At 36.6% G+C, this 18,203-nt stretch overlaps 1 protein-coding gene and 1 long non-coding RNA gene across 2 annotated transcripts in view; both read left to right on the forward strand.

The window, feature by feature from the left end:
- pnpla6 (patatin-like phospholipase domain containing 6) overlaps positions 1 to 13,743 on the forward strand; it is a 32,942-nt gene extending 19,199 nt beyond the window's left edge. The window contains exons 27-34 of the mRNA XM_073841760.1: positions 4,966 to 5,082; positions 7,134 to 7,282; positions 7,451 to 7,603; positions 7,746 to 7,862; positions 10,376 to 10,463; positions 10,616 to 10,764; positions 10,857 to 12,778; positions 13,043 to 13,743. Coding sequence (XP_073697861.1) covers positions 4,966 to 5,082; positions 7,134 to 7,282; positions 7,451 to 7,603; positions 7,746 to 7,862; positions 10,376 to 10,463; positions 10,616 to 10,764; positions 10,857 to 10,937 — 854 coding nt within the window. The 3' untranslated portion in view covers positions 10,938 to 12,778; positions 13,043 to 13,743. The remainder of the gene's footprint in view (positions 1 to 4,965; positions 5,083 to 7,133; positions 7,283 to 7,450; positions 7,604 to 7,745; positions 7,863 to 10,375; positions 10,464 to 10,615; positions 10,765 to 10,856; positions 12,779 to 13,042) is intronic.
- Positions 13,744 to 13,777: 34 nt separating this feature from the next.
- On the forward strand, positions 13,778 to 15,672 carry LOC141336210 (uncharacterized). Its single transcript, XR_012355694.1, has 2 exons — positions 13,778 to 14,947; positions 15,022 to 15,672. It is a non-coding gene; the product is annotated as an uncharacterized lncRNA (long non-coding RNA).
- Positions 15,673 to 18,203: the final 2,531 nt, after the last annotated feature.

Genomic DNA, 18,203 nt, shown 5'->3' on the forward strand with positions numbered 1-18,203 from the left:
TGCACAACTAAGACATAACAGTTCCAAAAACTTTACTGCAACTTACAGTATGCCTTCACTCCAGCTTCTTACATTCAAATAGTTTCAAAATGTGAGAGCAAGCCATGTCTGCTTATTGAATAAGAGAAGTTTGTGAATTACCAGATCTATTGCTTTGTCAATGGATAGCGGACATATTTTGTTCAAAGCTGAATTTTCAGCGGCTATTACTCCAGTTTTGAGTGTCACATGATTCTTAGGCTATGTTCACACTGCGAGCCTTAGTGCTCAATTCAGATTTTTGCTCAGATCCGATTTTTTTGTATAGCTGTTCACATTTTTGATTTAAATGTGGCCAATATCAGATTTTCCAGTGTAAAAAGATCATGGTTCTGAACTGACCATGCACAGAAGAACAATACGAACAGAGTTGGCAAGTTTTAAATTGCTTCTCAAAACAAGCCCAATCAACCTACGGAGTTGAAAAATAACCTGCGGCAACAGTGAAAAATTAGCCCAGTTCTGTGGGAAAACTGTGGACTTGGCAACACTTGTGCAGTGTGCTGTCATATGAAAGTAAACATGGAGGACATAAAGTAAGCAATTATGTGTTTATTTATTGTGTGATCTGTTGCGGAAGACAGTGAAATTATGTGCAGGCAGTATGAAAAATAAAGAAAAGGATCTGACAGAAGAGAGCAGAGTTTTTAAACTTATGATATGAGCTCTCAGTTTGCTTGCATAGAGTTGTTCTTGTAATACTTAAGGACATGCATAAGGAAACTTCACTGTACTTCCAATGACTAGCTTTCACAACTGTCTTGATAACTTTGGGCATGTCAAATCTGTGTCTCCCATGAGTGCAGAATCGTGACCAATGTTGATCTAGTGACATAAAAGTGGCATTTTCAGACTGCGATCGCATTGCAAAACATCTGACCTGTATCAGATTTTGTACCACATATGGAAGTGGCACAAATCGGAATTGAAAAGATCAGATTTCATGTGATTTGTGCTGTTTACACTGTCACAAAAATCACATATGAGCAAAAAAAAAACATCTGAATTGGACCGCATTTGCCTGCAGTATGTAGCTAAAATCATGTGCTCATTTGGTACCCAAGAAACATTTCTTTGTATTATAATTGTTAGTTTAAATTCTTTTAACAAAGTTTGAAAAACTGCATTTTTTTAAAATAGATTTCTTTTTTGTAACATTATATATGTCTTTACTATCATGTGACCAAAGATATATAAAACTGTTTTTCTGTCCTGGAAAAAAATCTTAAAAGTCATTAAAAAATTTTTTTAAGTGAGCCACGAGAAACACAAATCACAGTGCTCAACACGCTCTTATCGTTATTGTGTGCTATAACACTTAACAGCCTGCAGATCTCTCAAATCTCACCCTCTCTGTGCTCTTCCACCTCTTCGCGCCCTTTCCAAATCTGTTTTGTCTATTTTGGCATGGCATAGACTTTACATTTCTAATAAATGCAGTTTATATTCATATAATCAGCATTCACTCCTTCTTTGGATAGGTAAACTGTTTAGACATTTAGAAATGTGATAAACTGCAATCAGGTTTTGTGTTTTCTTGTTTAAATCGAATGAAATTGTCTGATTGGCATAACGTGATCTCAGCATGATGTCCATGAAACTACGGAGAACTACAGGCGGAGAATTTTGGGTCCCTCCTATCATTCTCACTCATTTCCTGTTGTTGATTGTCCCTCCCTCCTGTCTCTCTCCACGTCTTTTCCAGTTTTGATTTACTCTCCATCTTCATTTTGCCAGGCTGTGTTTGGCGCTATGTTAGAGCCAGTGCCTCCTATACCCCTTATCTGCCTCCTCTCTGCGACCCCAAGGACGGCCACCTCCTCGTGGATGGTTGCTATGTTAACAATGTCCCAGGTCAGGATTTTGCCCCCTTTTCACCAAAACCTCCCAAAAGCCTAAAGGAGGTTTTTAAAAAGTATCCCTGCGACAACCAACCACTCAGTTACCCTTTGCTTTTTATTGTCTCTTGTCCTGTTTTAAACGAATTAACCCCCTGCTTACATTGGGAACCCATGGTTTGGAAGGAACACAGGATAGTTTTCAATGAGAGAAAGAATAGTGGAGAGAGACGGTGCTTTCATAAACACGATAAACATTACATTGAGTTGGATCTGATGAAAAACATGGTCTCATTTTTTCCCAAAATCAACAGTTTTTGGATTGTGCATAAATATGGCCTAGAATTTTTTTTTAATAGTGAGGTTATTTTTCATGCCAGTTTTACACAATTATTCCCCATATAATTTGTCCGGATGTATGGTTTTATGTATATAATTGTTTGTTGTTTTTCCTGCTTAATTGCCATGAGTGGTACAAAATAGGCTTAATGGTAGTAGAATAGGCTTTTTATTGCATTTTCTTTTAGCAAAATATAATTTATTTTTCAGGGTGAATTATGACTTAGACATTTTCTTTATCAGTTTTGTAAGATTCAGTTTTTCTATTTCCACCTAGTCATCCATTTGGCTCTTTTGTAAGACACTTCAGCCAATGTATGGTTACAAATACTTTACCAGTCAAAAGTTTTTGAACAGTAAGATTTTTAACGGTTTTTTTTTGTTTGTTTTTTTAAAGAAGTCTCTTCTGCTCACCAAGCCTGCATTTATTTAATCCAAAGTACAGGTAAAACTAAAAAATTATAGTTTAAAATATAATATTTTTACTATTTAAAATAAGTTTTCTATTTGAATATATTTTAAAATGTAATTCATTCCTGTGATTTAAAATCTGAATTTTAGCATCATTACTCCAGTCACGTGATCCTTATATAATATTCAAATTTTCTGCTCAAAAAACATTTATTATTATTATTATTATTATTATGTCGACAGCTGAATAGAATTTCTGGTTTCTTTGATGAATAGAAAGTTCAGAAGAATTTATCTGAAATAGAAATCTTTTGTAACATTATAAATGTCTTTATAATCACTTTTGATAAATTAAAAATTTTTACTTAATTTCTATCATTTGTTTCCTAAAATAATATATTGACTCCAAGCTTTTAAATAGTATAGTGTAAAATGTTACAAAAGCTTTTATTTGAGATAAATGCTGATCTTTGGATCTTTTCATCAAAGAATCCTGAAAAAAAATCTACTGAACTCTTTTAAATATTGATGATGATAATATTAATAACAGTTAATCAATCAGCATATTAGAATTCATTCTGAAGGTTCATGTGACACTGAGGACTGGAGTAATGATACTGAAAATTTAGATTTGATCACAGAAATAAATTACATTTTAAAATATATTCAAATTGATAACAGTTATTTAGTTTAGTAAAAATATTTAAAAAATTTACTGTTTTTGCTGTACTTTGGATTAAATAAATGCAGGCTTGTTGAGCAGAAGAGACTTCTTTAAAAAACATTCAAAACTTTTGACTGGTAGTGAATGTGCATATACATTATGTGTATTATTACAAAGGCTGTATGTAATAGTTATTGCAGTAACTTTTTTTATTTAATGTTACATTTAGCATTTTAAATTTGGTTTATTACCAGTAGGCTTCCAGAAACTATGGCATTGATTTGTTTATTCATTGTTGGTTGGTGAATATTGTTTGGCAGTCTAGTGTCAGTTTCTCTATTCTAAACCACTGCATATGTTGATTTGCACTAAGCTACAATCAACATTGATGCTGTGATGTGACTTTCAGTATTGACAAAGTAAATGTTGTCTGCTGGCCTGTCGATATCTGCGTCATTGTTTTAGTTTTGCTGTTGAAGCTGGTGTATTTTCCCCATGCTCTTCTATCATGTTCACATCACGTGCACTCTTCCCATCTACCTTGAGCTTGGCTGTCACAAGCACACCCTATGTGCATGCTGCTGCATGTTTATCTATTGTAGGCCTTTATGCTACACGTATTCAAAATTTATAAGGATAAGTGTGACGGGGAGATGTTGTTCTGGATCCTACAGCACAATTAGCCAGTAGCCAAAAGGATAACTTTTTTTAAAAGCCACAAAAATGTAAAGATGGTTGACCCAAAAAGGACAATTCTGTCATTAATTACTCGCCCTCATGTCGTTCCTAACCTGTAAGACCTTTGTTCATCTTCAGAACACAAATTAAGATATTTTTGATGAAATCTGAGAGCTTTCAGACCCTGAGGCAAAGACTGAAACAGAATAGAAGAAATTGTTGAATAAAGTCATTATTTAAGTTTCCTTTGTGCACAGAAGTATTCTTATAGCTTTGTAAAATTACGGTTGAACCATTGTTTTCTATGCAGGGTCAGAAAGCTCTTGGATTTCAGCTAAAATATCTTAATTTGTGTTCCAAAAATGAACAAAGACCTTATGGGTTTGGAACGACATAAGGGTGAGTAATAGATGTCAGAATTTAAATTTTTGGGTGAACTATCTCTTTAAGAGTGCCACATGCTGAATGCATGTGCCTCTGTGGATTTTTCTCTCTCCTTCCAACCCATGTCACTGTCGAGCCTGTCCTGACACCTGATGGTTGAGTGTAATACTACAGGCTAGGACAGGCTGGCAGTGCCCGATGTTTCACTGACTGTTTTTCAACTCTGTCTCCTCTTTTTTCCTGAAAAATACATCATTATTGATTAATAGTAATGTATTTAAGTGAATGGATTGTAAGAATATTAGATAAATTGGTATCTTTTGCATACTCAATAACATTTTTGATTTAGAACAGTGAGACAAGGTTAAAAGACAAGTCAACCTTACCTCATAGGTGTTTACACCTCTGTCGAGGTTGGATTCACTGAATGAGGCAGGCCAAACTAAACCACCGCACACCGTCCTTGGGGTGACCGTCACTGTATCTCCCTGCTGGTCTGTGCGCTACTAACCACAACTGTGACTTCAGGGACACCTCGAAACGCTGCCGAGGCGTTACGTAAAGTACTTTAGATGTTATTAAGAGGTTATTGTCCCCCTCCCGGTGTGGTAGGCTCCCTGTGGCGCTATGTCAGGGCGAGCATGACCCTTTCCGGGTACCTGCCACCCCTCTGCGACCCAAAAGATGGAAACCTGCTCATGGATGGAGGATACATCAACAACCTGCCAGGCAAGTACGGCCCAGGGCAACCCTAACTCCACTCAGAGAGAGAGGGCCACTGGGGCCAGAAACACAATCTGGTTTGGTCAATCACTTAACTTTTTGGTTTTAAAGAGCTACATGGCTCTGAGTAAGTATACTGTGATTTCTCTGTCATTTTGAGGGTAGAATGAGTGGTTTTGCTTTATCCATTTGAACTCAGAATGCATGTTTGTTTTAATATGTTAGTCAATTTGGCATTTTGGAGATTTCCAGCACAATTCATTTCAGGTCTGTTAAATTAGTTTATGAATTGTACAGAGACAAATGGATAAAGTTTAGCAGGGATTGGTTGGTGTGGACAAAGATGCTCAGTTGACTTCTTGTCCTGACCAGCCTATTAAAAACATACAATTTTATCAGACTTTAAATATCAATAATTGCATGCTGCTGTTGCTGTCTGGTATACAATTGGTCTTAAATTGTGAGTATAAATTTTTTGTATCTCTTCTTTACAATATAGAAAAGTGTAATTTAATGTAGTCAAATTTTAAATGGAATAGTTTCCAAAATACAGTGGTGGCCAAAAATATTAGTATATGTAGTATTTTTACCAGCTAAGAAATGCAATCTTTTGTTGTAGTGTGTCAGTAGGAGATAGTGGTTTACATTTCTGAACATACATTTTGCCATTAATTGTAATAATTCAGTGAGATTTTTGTTTGCACAAGGAGTCTGACAACAGCCAGTGCTCCACACAGAGATCTGATCTCATCATCATCCAGTCTGTCTGGAATGACATGAAGAAACTGAAGAAACTGAGACAGACTAAATCCAGAAGAACTGGGGCAACGTCTCCAAGATGCTTCGAGAGACCTACCTGCAAAGCTATCTGAAAAACTATGCGCAAATGATGGTCACACCAAATGTTGATTTAATTTAGTTAATAGAAGTTAATTGATAAAGAAAGTCTATTTATGACATTATTTTTTGACAGAATCCTCATTTTCTTTAAGCGCTCATGTCCTCAAGTGCCTAAAACTTTTAACAAGACTGTAGCTTTGCAGGTAGGTCTGTCGAAGCATCTTGGAGATGTTGCCCCAGTTTTTCTGGAGTTATTCTGTCTCAGTTTGTTCTGTTTCTTCATGTCATTCCAGACAGACTGGATGCTGGTGAGATCAGATCTATATGTGAATCACTGACTGTTGGCAGACTTCTTGTGCAAAATAAAGTCTCACTGGATTATTACAATTGATGGCAAAATTAATGTTTGGACTGACTCACTCATAACTGACTTAAAACCATTTAGCTGCTGAAAATACTAGTGTTCTAATAATTTTGGCCACCGCTGTATAAAAAGAAAATCTAAATTAACAGACAGCAATAGCATAATGTCCCTCAGTTTGCAGTGCAACATATTGTGTAGAAAGATATAGTTCCCATAGTTCAAATGTTGCATTTCAACTGGGGACATCTTAATTCAGGGGGAAAAGACAAGATTTTGCATGTGACATCACATTCTGTGTTATAATTTGATTTAATATAATTTAATGCATTAGTTAATCAAGCAGTTTGCACTGATAAAGATTATTCCTTGCATTAAAATCATCTGTGTAATTGCCTGTAAAGCAGATGTTAAAATTCCAAGGAATAGTTCTTAACCTTTTTGTAAATCATTACTTACTTTTTAAGCCTACATTGTTAGGTTTTAATTGCATCTTGTCTTGTCATCTTTAAACAGAATTGTCTTTTTCCACCCTTTATTTGTACTGATCACCTGCAAGGCTGTTTTACCACAATTCTCAGCTAATATTTTTAGAATCTGCTTAATTAAAGTTTTGTACTTAAAAGGATTCTTACTGTTAAACATCAATTTTTATTCGAATATATCACTGATTAAAAAAATGACAGCTTTTTAATAAGAAGTTTGGTGAAACAGTGTTGATTGGTGATCAATTATTCATTTAGGGATTATGCCTAAAATATTAACAGTACTTTGATTCTTCCTGCTACCTTGTGGATGTCTGTCTGTGTACGTGTGCATTTGTTTGCAATTCGACTGGCACTCTAATGCCCTGCAGCGGACATAGCTCGTAATATGGGCACAAAAACAGTCATCGCCATTGACGTGGGCAGCCAGGATGAGACTGATCTCTGTAACTACGGTGACAGTCTTTCGGGCTGGTGGCTGCTATGGAAACGAATCAACCCGTGGGCGGAGAAAGTGAAGGTGAGTCAATGTTGTGGGATATTAAAACACTTATGTAGAGCCGTTTCAACTTGGTATCAGAAAGCTTCTGGACTGCGATGACAAATTACTACTTAAATTCATGAAAGAAATTTGATTTGATTGTGCTAGCTCTGAATAAATGGTTTAAAAATGTCCTTTATTTCATAGGTACCTGACATGGCTGAAATCCAGTCCCGTTTGGCCTATGTATCTTGTGTACGGCAACTGGAACTTGTCAAGAAGAGCGCATACTGCGAGTACATTCGGCCACCCATAGACCGCTTTAAGACCATGGACTTTGGGAAATTTGATGAAATCTATGTGAGAACAAAAGCCCACATCTACAGTAAACACATGTAGTCTTAATTCTAAAAAATTAATAGAGGTATAGTATTTATTGTAGTGTACATAAAGCATGACCTCTCATAACTGATATATTTAAAGTTTTTCTGTTTTCTCTCAGGATGTGGGTTATCAACATGGTAAACTGGTGTTTACTGAGTGGGCTCGTGGGGACATTATTGAAAATATGCTGAAAGACCATCGCTCAGCGGACTACAATGACAGCAAGAAGACTGATGTGAGTTTTCTTAAAGGAGACCTATTATGTCCTTTTTTCTAATATGTAATAAGTCTAAGTTGTCCCCAGAATGTGTCTGTGAATTTTCAGCTCAAAATACCCCACATACTTTATTACTTCATTCTGAAAATACCTATTTTGAGTGGAAGCAGAAACACGCTGCTTCCGTGCATATCTCTTTAGATGCAAATGAGCTGCTGCTAGGGATGGGGCCGATCCGATCCAGTATCGGTATCGGGTTCCGATACCAGCTTAATTAATGGATCGGAAATTTCCGATCCAACCTAGAGAAATTTCCGATCCAGAGTTATGTCTACGTACAGTGCTGTCTGCTGAAATGACTTCACAAGTGATCCCGGGCTAGGTGACGTGTCTGTGCTCCAATGAGACACTGAGAGAGATGACATGCCTCCTTTCAGAAAATCTTCAGTTTGCAGGTAGCAGTTTAGCATTGAGCGTCATACATGTCCGCTGTGTGGAAATACTTTACGGTCGGAAACGCCGCAAAGACAGCAACGTGCAATGTTTGCAAAGCCGTTGTTCCGAGAGGTGGCACCTCGTGGATTTATTTAGTAGATTAACTGTTAAATATTACCCATCATAGAGTAAAAGTTTATAATTTGTAGACTTCGTGCGTGTCATTTTCTGTTTTTAACGTTGCCGCACACACCTGAAGCGAGCACGCGCACAGAGAGAGAGAGAGAGAGAGAGAGAGAGAGAGACGTGATTCAAACTGCGCGATTCACAGACTGATTACTCTTTAACGTCTCTTGAACAGAAACATTCATACAAAGTTATGTTTAAATACCCGTTGTTTTATTCTGGTAACACCGTCGGTTATGTCTTCAGTGAACCGAAACAGCTGAGAAGGAGATGCGTGCCAGTATTACGTGCATTAGGCCTTAAAGAGACAGCATCCTATAAATACCTGCAGTGAGAAGCACTAGTTATTTATCAATGAATTATTAAATTTCTGCACCTGAATACTAGTATTATTGATTTTATTAGTAACTTTATGTTGTATTCATCTACACTTGTCATTTGTGTTAGTGTTCTTGTTTTGTTACTTATTATATTAGTTCAGCTAGTTTTTGCTGTGGATTAGAAGTACTTAAAGTAAGCATTCAGTAATTAATAAACAACAAACTTTTTTTTGTTTTGTTTGTTTTTTGCTGATCCGAAAAGTGCACTTATTGCACTTTTATTCAAAATGTTTAACATTTGAAAACCTTATTTTGTTGCTGCTACACAAGCAAGAATTTACTGAATTTATGTTGATCAGATGCACATTGTTCTATTTATAGTGTGAATATTTATTTTTTATTTCAAATATTTGAAAACCTTTTTGTTTTATGCAACAAGAGTGTATATTGCACTATTATCTAGTAACCCTGTCTTGAAATTTAAATAAATATCAATTTAAACCCTTAAAGTTGCATATTTGTTTTCAGGATGGGATTTCTGCCATTTTCTAACCTCATACTTACCTCAAGTTGCTTTTTGGGAGATACTTAGACTTGCTTGTAGAGAAGTTTGTTACAGCCTCATAAAATCAACAATAATGATAATAGTCATAGTGATATAAAAGCAAATAGAGCTCTGGTATCGGAATAGTATCGGTATCGGCAGATATCCAAATTCAGGTATCGGAATCGGATCGGAAGTGAAAAAATGTGGATCGGTGCATCCCTAGCTGCTGCTTCTTGCCCCCTTTTTTAGAATGAAGCTGACTTTAAAGATCGTACATCAGATACATCTATTTGGTTTTGATTTTCATGTCTATCACAATGAAATAATGCGTTTTAAACCATATTAGTATACATTTCTGATATACGGTTTTCTGAGCGCACACATCCAAGGCACGCGCACAAAAAGCAAAGTTCTCTTTCATGTTGTATTGTGCTTAAACTGTCAAATACACACAAGTTTATGTTAAAAACACACAGGAGTAACACAAACAGTCATACAGGTTATGTCTGTGAAAGTAAACAGCTAGGAAAGAAATTGCATGTTTATATTAGTAAATAAATCAATGAATCCACTGCTCTCTTGTCTCCTCTGAGGCTGGGACTCTAAATAGTGTTCTGTGCTCATCTGTGCAGCCAACGACAGAACAGTTAGCATGCTTTGCTCGAACTTTCAATATGGCGTTAGAACTGGTACACCATTGTCGCTTACGAAAACACAATGACAGCACCGTGGGTGGAAACTTGCAGATTAAGTGTTATAATAAATATATATATAATATTTATAAAATATTTTATAATATTATAATAAAATCCCATTTCAATGTCACGAGGGGAGCGAAATCTGAGCAGCTTGTTTTTTCACATGCTTGCAGAACAAGGCTTTCCACAAATAAAAAACAGGGTTCTTTTTCACATTTTCTCACATTTTCTGGCTTTCCGGTTTCATGATATGTCATCTTATTTTATTAATTAAATTGTGTATTAAGTTGTAATTTGTCTATTAATATCATTCTGTATTGACTGTTTTATTGCTATTTGTTTCAGTCCTGCACGTGTCCTAGTGCAGACTTCACTGATCTAGCTGAAATTGTGTCCAGGATTGAGCCGGTGCAGAGCTACTTAGGAGCCGATGGTCAGTTACTCAAAAACAGTTTAGCCCATTACATTTATTTGAAGATGAATTGACAAGCTATTTAAAATTACGATGATCAGCAGAGTTGGGATTATGTACTTACTGTATATGTCCTTATTGTGCTTGTACATAACTGATGTTGATGTGTCTAGCAGAGGAGTCTGACTATGCGACGGAGTATGAGGAGGACGGGATGGACATAGTAAGAGAGGAGGAGGGTGAGGAAGAGGAAGAAGAGGAGGCTGAAGACCCTGAAGACCAGTCTCCTGGAGAATGGGGACCAAATGGGATCTTTACACCAGTAAGTATAAACACATGACCTTTTATATATATGAACTTAAAGGCCAGTGAAATTGAAGTCAAGTGATATTAAAAACAAAATGATTTGTGTAGGATGAAGAGAAGACAGTCCGTCAGAGGAAGAACAACACCAGGGACCCCAATATGGATTTCTCTGGAGTGTCAGATTGCTGAAAAGGGAGTAATGCAGGGTCAGAGGGCACTGGAAAGAGAAGTAGAGTCCCACCAGGGGCTGAAGAGTATAAAGACAAATACAGAAGAAAAGACTTCTGAATTAGTAGGATTTCTGGAAAGTCACCAAAGATACTGTGATTTAGACCCTATTAACACTACATTACCCAAAACTTGTAACTCTGTTTTACGTCTTTGGGATTTTTTTCACTCAAAGACTCTACAACAACAGGGTCCAGGGACTGTGGGGCCCACCAAGGCAGAGGAACCATTCACTCCAAGAGATACTTTGCCACTAAAATTAGGGGCTCTACATCTTTTGGGAGTTTCTTGGGGAATGATGTCTACAGTAGTGGCCAGTATACACTATCCTTAAGTTCTGGTTTCTCGTCTGTTTCCAGACGATACCAGTTCAGTAGAGATAGTGTGTGGTGTGACTGATTTGTGGCTTTTATTTAATTTTATTTAATTGAATTATTTTTTTTTGTGTGTGTGTGTGTGTGTGTGTGTGTGTGTGTGTTTGTGTCCACAACCTAAACATTCATTGGCAACTTCTCCCATTAAATGCCTTCTAGACTGAAAATGGCTTCCTAGGATGCATTGTTGAAAGTCTGAAGCTGAGACAAGATTGTTGTCTGAAACACTTCAAGAGGGAGTGATGCTGCTTCATAGAGACCCAGTTCCATTACAATGGTTAGATTGCGTTTAGATGGTATTTGATGTACATTTGCAATGCTTGCACATAGGGATGTGATGAGATCCAACATGTCTCACGATATCTGACTGGTCTCGCGAGAACATGACGATATCCTCACAAAACATTTTGCGGTGTTACATTAGAGCTGCTCGATTAATCGTTAAAATATCACGAACTCTATTCAAACACCCACGCAATCTTATTTCTGAATGACAACGATTCACATTTCACTGCTCACGCTCCACTGACGCTTACGATGTGAAACAGGTGTTAAAGAATTCAAATCTGCATTCATGCTGCTGTTGATCCAGAAAGAGCAACACAAACGGTCTTTTCAACCACATAATGATAATTATTTCTGTTACATACATTTAGTAACAGAAGTTCTAGGATAAAAGTTTGTAGTTTGAGTATAAAACACTTATTGTCTACAGTAACGATTAAAACAAAAGTGTCTTAACATGTACGTATTGTAACGCTTATTCTTCTGCCAGGACGTGGCGACAACTGCACATTTAAAAAAGTATCTATCATTGAATCAATTTATTCAGGAGATTGCAATAGTGAAACAGGTCTTCATTAATTGAGACACTGACTTCTGTTTGAATATATATTTTTAAAAGATTTAAGCAATTGACATTTTGTCAGAACCACTAGTGAATTGTTGTTTTGTTTAGATTTTTTTTTTCTTCAGAATCATGAGAATCGTGATCTCCAATTTATTTAAAACACTTGTGTTTTTCAATATATCCAGAATCATGCAGCTTTAGTTTACATGTTTATTTTAACATATAATTCATTAAAATAGAAGTTTAATTTCATAAAGTACATGTTTATATCAAAATGCACATGCATTTTGTGTTTTTCAGTTGAATAAAATACTAGTTTTCCCTATATATTTCATGATTGAGGAATTCTTTAAAAAGATTAAAAATCTCATCTTGTTTCGTTCTCGTGAACCCAGTCTCGTGTCTCGTCTTGTGGGATAAGTGTCTTGTCACACCCCTACTTGGACATTATTAGGAAAAATCACTGCAGTTTTTGCAGGTAGTGAGCAAAAAGTGATTGCGGTAGTGAGCGAAAGAAATGACTGCGGTAGTGAGAGAGGAAGAGAATCTAGTAGAGAGAGGAGTGATTGCGGTAGTGAGTGAAAGAAATGATTGCGGTAGTGAGCGAAAAAAATGACTGCGGTAGTGAGAGAGGAAGAGAATCTAGTAGAGAGAGGAGTGATTGCGGTAGTGAGTGAAAGAAATGATTGCGGTAGTGAGTGAAAGAAATGATTGCGGTAGTGAGCAAGAAAATGAATGCTGTAGTAAGCGAAACAAATGATTGCGGTAGTGAGAGAGGAAGAGAATTTGGTAGAGAGAGAAGGAGTGATTGTGGTAGTGAGTGAAAGAAATGATTGCGGTAGTGAGCAAAAGAAATGACTGCGGTAGTGAAAGAGGAAGAGAATCTAGTAGAGAGAGGAGTGATTGCGGTAGTGAGTGAAAGAAATGATTGCGGTAGTGAGCAAGAAAATGAATGCTGTAGTAAGCGAAACAAATGATTGCGGTAGTGAGAGAGGAAGAGAATTTGGTAGAGAGAGAAGGAGTGATTGTGGTAGTGAGTGAAAGAAATGATTGCGGTAGTGAGCAAAAGAAATGACTGCGGTAGTGAAAGAGGAAGAGAATCTAGTAGAGAGAGGAGTGATTGCGGTAGTGAGTGAAAGAAATGATTGCGGTAGTGAGCAAGAAAATGAATGCTGTAGTAAGCGAAACAAATGATTGCGGTAGTGAGAGAGGAAGAGAATCTGGTAGAGAGAGAAGGAGTGATTGTGGTAGTGAGTGAAAGAAATGATTGCGGTAGTGAGCAAAAGAAATGACTGCGGTAGTGAAAGAGGAAGAGAATCTAGTAGAGAGAGGAGTGATTGCGGTAGTGAGTGAAAGAAATGATTGCGGTAGTGAGCAAGAAAATGAATGCTGTAGTAAGCGAAACAAATGATTGCGGTAGTGAGAGAGGAAGAGAATCTGGTAGAGAGAGAAGGAGTGATTGTGGTAGTGAGTGAAAGAAATGATTGCGGTAGTGAGCAAGAAAATGAATGCTGTAGTAAGCGAAACAAATGATTGCGGTAGTGAGCGAGGAAGAGAATGCGGTAGAGCGAGGAATTGTTTGATTTAGTTCATTCACAGTTGTTTTCCGGAATCTGTGCATGCTTTACACACAACCCGTAAAGACATGTGACGTGAGGTATAATGTGACGTGTACATTTCACTAAACTTAAACTAACCTGATGAACAATCTGTGCTTCAGCGCTGATAGTGAGGAGCTCCCTGATCGCTGCTTCATTCCACTTTGCACGTATTTTTTCGTCGTGAAGAGTCACACAATAACGTGCATCATCACTACAACACTGCCTTTATGGCATTTGGTTCTGGCTTTTGTTCACACAGCGCTCGTTCCCGTAATTTTCCGGAATCGGTGCGCAGTGTGAAAGGGGCTTTACTAAAGCAACAGTTATGTAGCTTACTGCATTCGGTGTTTGAAAAAGAAAGAAACATTAATGATCATTCTGAAATATCCTGTTGAGTATCAGCAGGCTAGGCTCTGGGCTAGGCTACAGCATACATGACCATAGTTACTTGTGATTGGCCTGGCTGTGCGTCACTCAGAAAACAACAGGCCAATCAGAAGAGAGGCTCATGAATATTAATTAGACGGGCCAAAATCGACCTGTTTTTGACAGAGCTCCTAAAAAAGGAGCTGTAAAAATATATTGAGATGGATTTTGGCACTTATACCGCAAATATATATTCTTAAGGACATCAACAACTAAAATAAACCTCCAGAAATGTGTACAATATGGGACCTTTAATCAAAGTTGTCCTAAAACCAACAATACCTGTTCTTGTCTTAGGACAACGCTGATGAACTTTTTTTGATTCACTTCAAATGTTGACTACTGTATAGAGTGATAAAGGTAATGCGGTAAAGAGGGGGGAGCGATTGTGGTAGTGAGCGAGGAAGTGAGAGCTGTAGAGAGTAAGGAAGTGGGTTGTGGGTGTGAGCCGAGGAAGTGAGTGTGATAAGGAGTCAGGAAGTGGATATGGAGAGTGAAAGCGGTAAAGAGTGTGAGAAAGTGCAGAGCGGGAGTGATCATGGGAGACAGCGAGGACATGAGAGCAGCAGAGAGTGAAAAATGAGTGACGGACTGAGAAAAGGGAATGCAGAAGGCTTTCATGAGGAGTTTCATTAATGCCAAAAATATCTCATGTGGAATTGGATGTATGTCTTTTGCCTGTGTGTGTGTGTGTGTGTGTGTGTGTGTGTGTGTGTGTGTGTGTGTGTGTGTGTGTGTGTGTGTGTGTGTGTGTGTGTGTGTGTGTGTGTGTGTGTGTGTGTGTGTGTTTTCAGCCTTTCAGAAATGCAGAACTACTTGTGCTTCAGGTAGACAAGGTGGATGCCTTATTTTATTATTGCACATTCACAAAGCAAAAAAAGAGATGAACAAAGACACCTGTAATATAATGCCATGAAGACATGGGGAGTTTAAATTGTTGTATTGCTGAATGAGTGCCAGGAAAGCAGTGTCTAGTACTGGAGCAGATCTTCCTTGCACTCCGAAGCCAAATGTCATCCTTCCTATATTCGCAAATCTAAAAATTGTCCGTAATCAATGTATATATCTCTGAAACCTCACTGAGGTGTACAAATTCCTCAACCCTGATGCTTTTGCTTTGTTTCAGTCTTTTGTGCTGAGACAGTTTATTTTATATGTTAATGAGGACTGAAAGGATTGCCAACTACTATTTAATTTATCTGTTTTACCACTGGCTTTTTTAATAGCTTTTTAAAACACTTTAGAGATCATAGAGAATAACAGTAAGCGGTTTCTTATTTTGCTTGATTAGCATTTTTGCACTGATGATAATGAAGAAATAATTTTGAATGTCTTTACTGTCTAATACGAGAGGTGGCTGAGGTACAGACATGTCATGTGTATGACCATTTGAAGCCTCAGAAATAAATGCTGAATAATGAATAATAAAATCCTATTTAATGTCATGCTGACTAAATCACTTTTTGAAAGATCTGAATAAAATGTATGTCTTTTTAAAACGTAAAGCAACTTTATTCATGGGAAAGACTTAAATGAAAACTATTTTTTAAATTCTTTGTCAACATACAGATAATTGTAGATTTAATAAATAAACGGTCAGGTTTATTTACATTAACAAACCTGATGAAGGAAATGAAAACTCTCTGGGTCATCAGGATACGGCTGCTCCTTTGATTTGTCCCTCTTTCTGTTTCCATCGGGTCTGATGTGAGATCACAAGCATCTGTTGAGATTGGTGAAGAGAATATTAATATGAAAGGTTTGTTTGTGTTGTGTGTAGGTTTGAATATACTTGGTGTGAGATCTAAAATGTCCTGGCTATTCAAAAATGTCCTAATAGTGTAGGTGAGCCTAGGGCTGGGCGATAATTTGATAACGATAATTATCACGATACAGTTTTTTTTCTCTCTCTCTCTCTCTCTCTCTCTCTCTCTCTCGATAAAACGCTAATGACAGTTCGATAAGCGCTCGATAATGTTTACGCACTATCCGTAACGCTGCGCAAGCATTTTGCAGCCTGCACTTCCGGATGCCGCAAGCAGTATTTAGTTTACAGAAACATGGGCTCTACAGTGCGACCATTTCACTCGCATCGTACGTGCAACTGTAAAAAAAATTTAGGAGCACCATGTGAGACTGACCCGATCAGCATATTCAGCGAGCGTTGTTGATTATAATACAGTGCTTTGTGATATCGCGAACTAAGATGAGTGACAGCTTTTAATAATTTTTAAGGGAGTTTGTAAATGAGATATTGATTTAATACAGCAGTTAAATAAACAAGAAGTTATTATTAAGTGACTTACACTGACTGACTACAACAGGGTTGGGGCCATTCATGAATTGAATTGAGAATGAATGGTAAATTCTAATTCACTTCCTGGAATGGAATTGGAATTGCATGCAGCTGACAGGAAATATAATTGGAATTGAATTGGAATGCCAGGAAACAGAATTGAATTCAAATAAATTCCACTAAATTCCACTTGAGTTGCTAAATAAAATAATTTGACTTGATTTGCTTAATAGTTTATAGTACATTAAATATTGTAAATCACATAAACAACAAACATATAAAAGAAATACAAAGTACTGTATGTTTAGTATGTTAAGCGTGATCATTTCACATGACAAATTTCAGGAAATGATAATTCGATGCAATAAAAAGTGAATGAAATACATGAATGAACATGACTCATTTTTTTGTGAGTTGAGACATATATCATGTGGTAATCATATATTGAATGTATAGTACATCCACAAACTTATCACCACTGTCATTCAATTATTAATTCATAATGTACAGTTCTCATTTTTATTTACTTGCATTTGATCAACTCTATTTAATACATGGTATTTGTAAAGCATCATAAATAAAGTTCAAATTTATGTCTCTAAATGTAATCACAAATAAATGCTCAGAAACAGCAATAAACAGAATTCAGTGGAATTTCCCTGAATTGAATTCCACTTCCTGTAATTCCAATTCAATTCCAACTCTGTTTCCTGTAATTGTTGTTGAATTCCAATTCCAATTCTTTGAATTGGAATTGTTGAGTTCATTCCTGAATTGACCCCAACCCTGGACTACAACACTATTGCCTGATTTTGCTCTATTTCGTCGTCAAAAGTAGTCTGAAACAAGTCACAACTGCGCGCATTTCCATTCAAACACAGCGGTGTTTCGTTTATGAATGAAACGTGAGTTTTTAAACGAATCTAGTGAAATGATTCAATTTCCCATTCATAAAGACAGTCACTCGCTTTATTCCCGATCCGTTCAAAGGAATCAAATGAATATGATTCAGTAACTAAATCAGTGCCTTACCCCCACCTGCTGGCAGATCTGTTCAGTTATTTAAATTTTTGATATTTCTGTATTCACATTTTTTTATTTAAATCATTAATCTCAACATGAATTTATGATTTAGATTTTTTTGCACTCATGTCACCTCTGAGCCTCATTAAACATATGAAAAGGTAAAAACAAAGGTAAAAAACAAAATTCCCCTGTAAATCACTTTGAGGAGTCAAATATCTCTGCATAATAGGAAGGCAAATTTTTATCAGAGTTTGGATTATTGTTTAGAATGTGCTCCTAAAATTTTGACTGTGCTCCTAATTTTTTTTTTAAGTTAGGAGCACAAGTGCTTCTAGCAAGAAAAGTAAGCGTAGAGCCCTGAGCCATTTTTTTTATATTGTCAGACAGCTAAAACATTTGACAAAATGTGTAAAATCAGCTACACAAAGGGATTGGCATGCTGAAAAGATTTGTCTATTTTTATTTTTGTTGAATGATAAATATACTTAAAAATCACTTTAACTCTGCATTTACAGTCGTTTTATATATGCTATTGCTATTAATAATATTGTATTCTATCGATGTTGATTTTACTAGTAATATTCTAATCTGTATTCTACCCACTGATCTATATAATATATAGATATAGTTCTCTATTATAGATCAGTGATTCTA

The sequence above is a fragment of the Garra rufa genome, chromosome 6, assembly GCF_049309525.1.
Source record: "Garra rufa chromosome 6, GarRuf1.0, whole genome shotgun sequence".
Taxonomy (NCBI): Eukaryota; Metazoa; Chordata; class Actinopteri; order Cypriniformes; family Cyprinidae; genus Garra; species Garra rufa.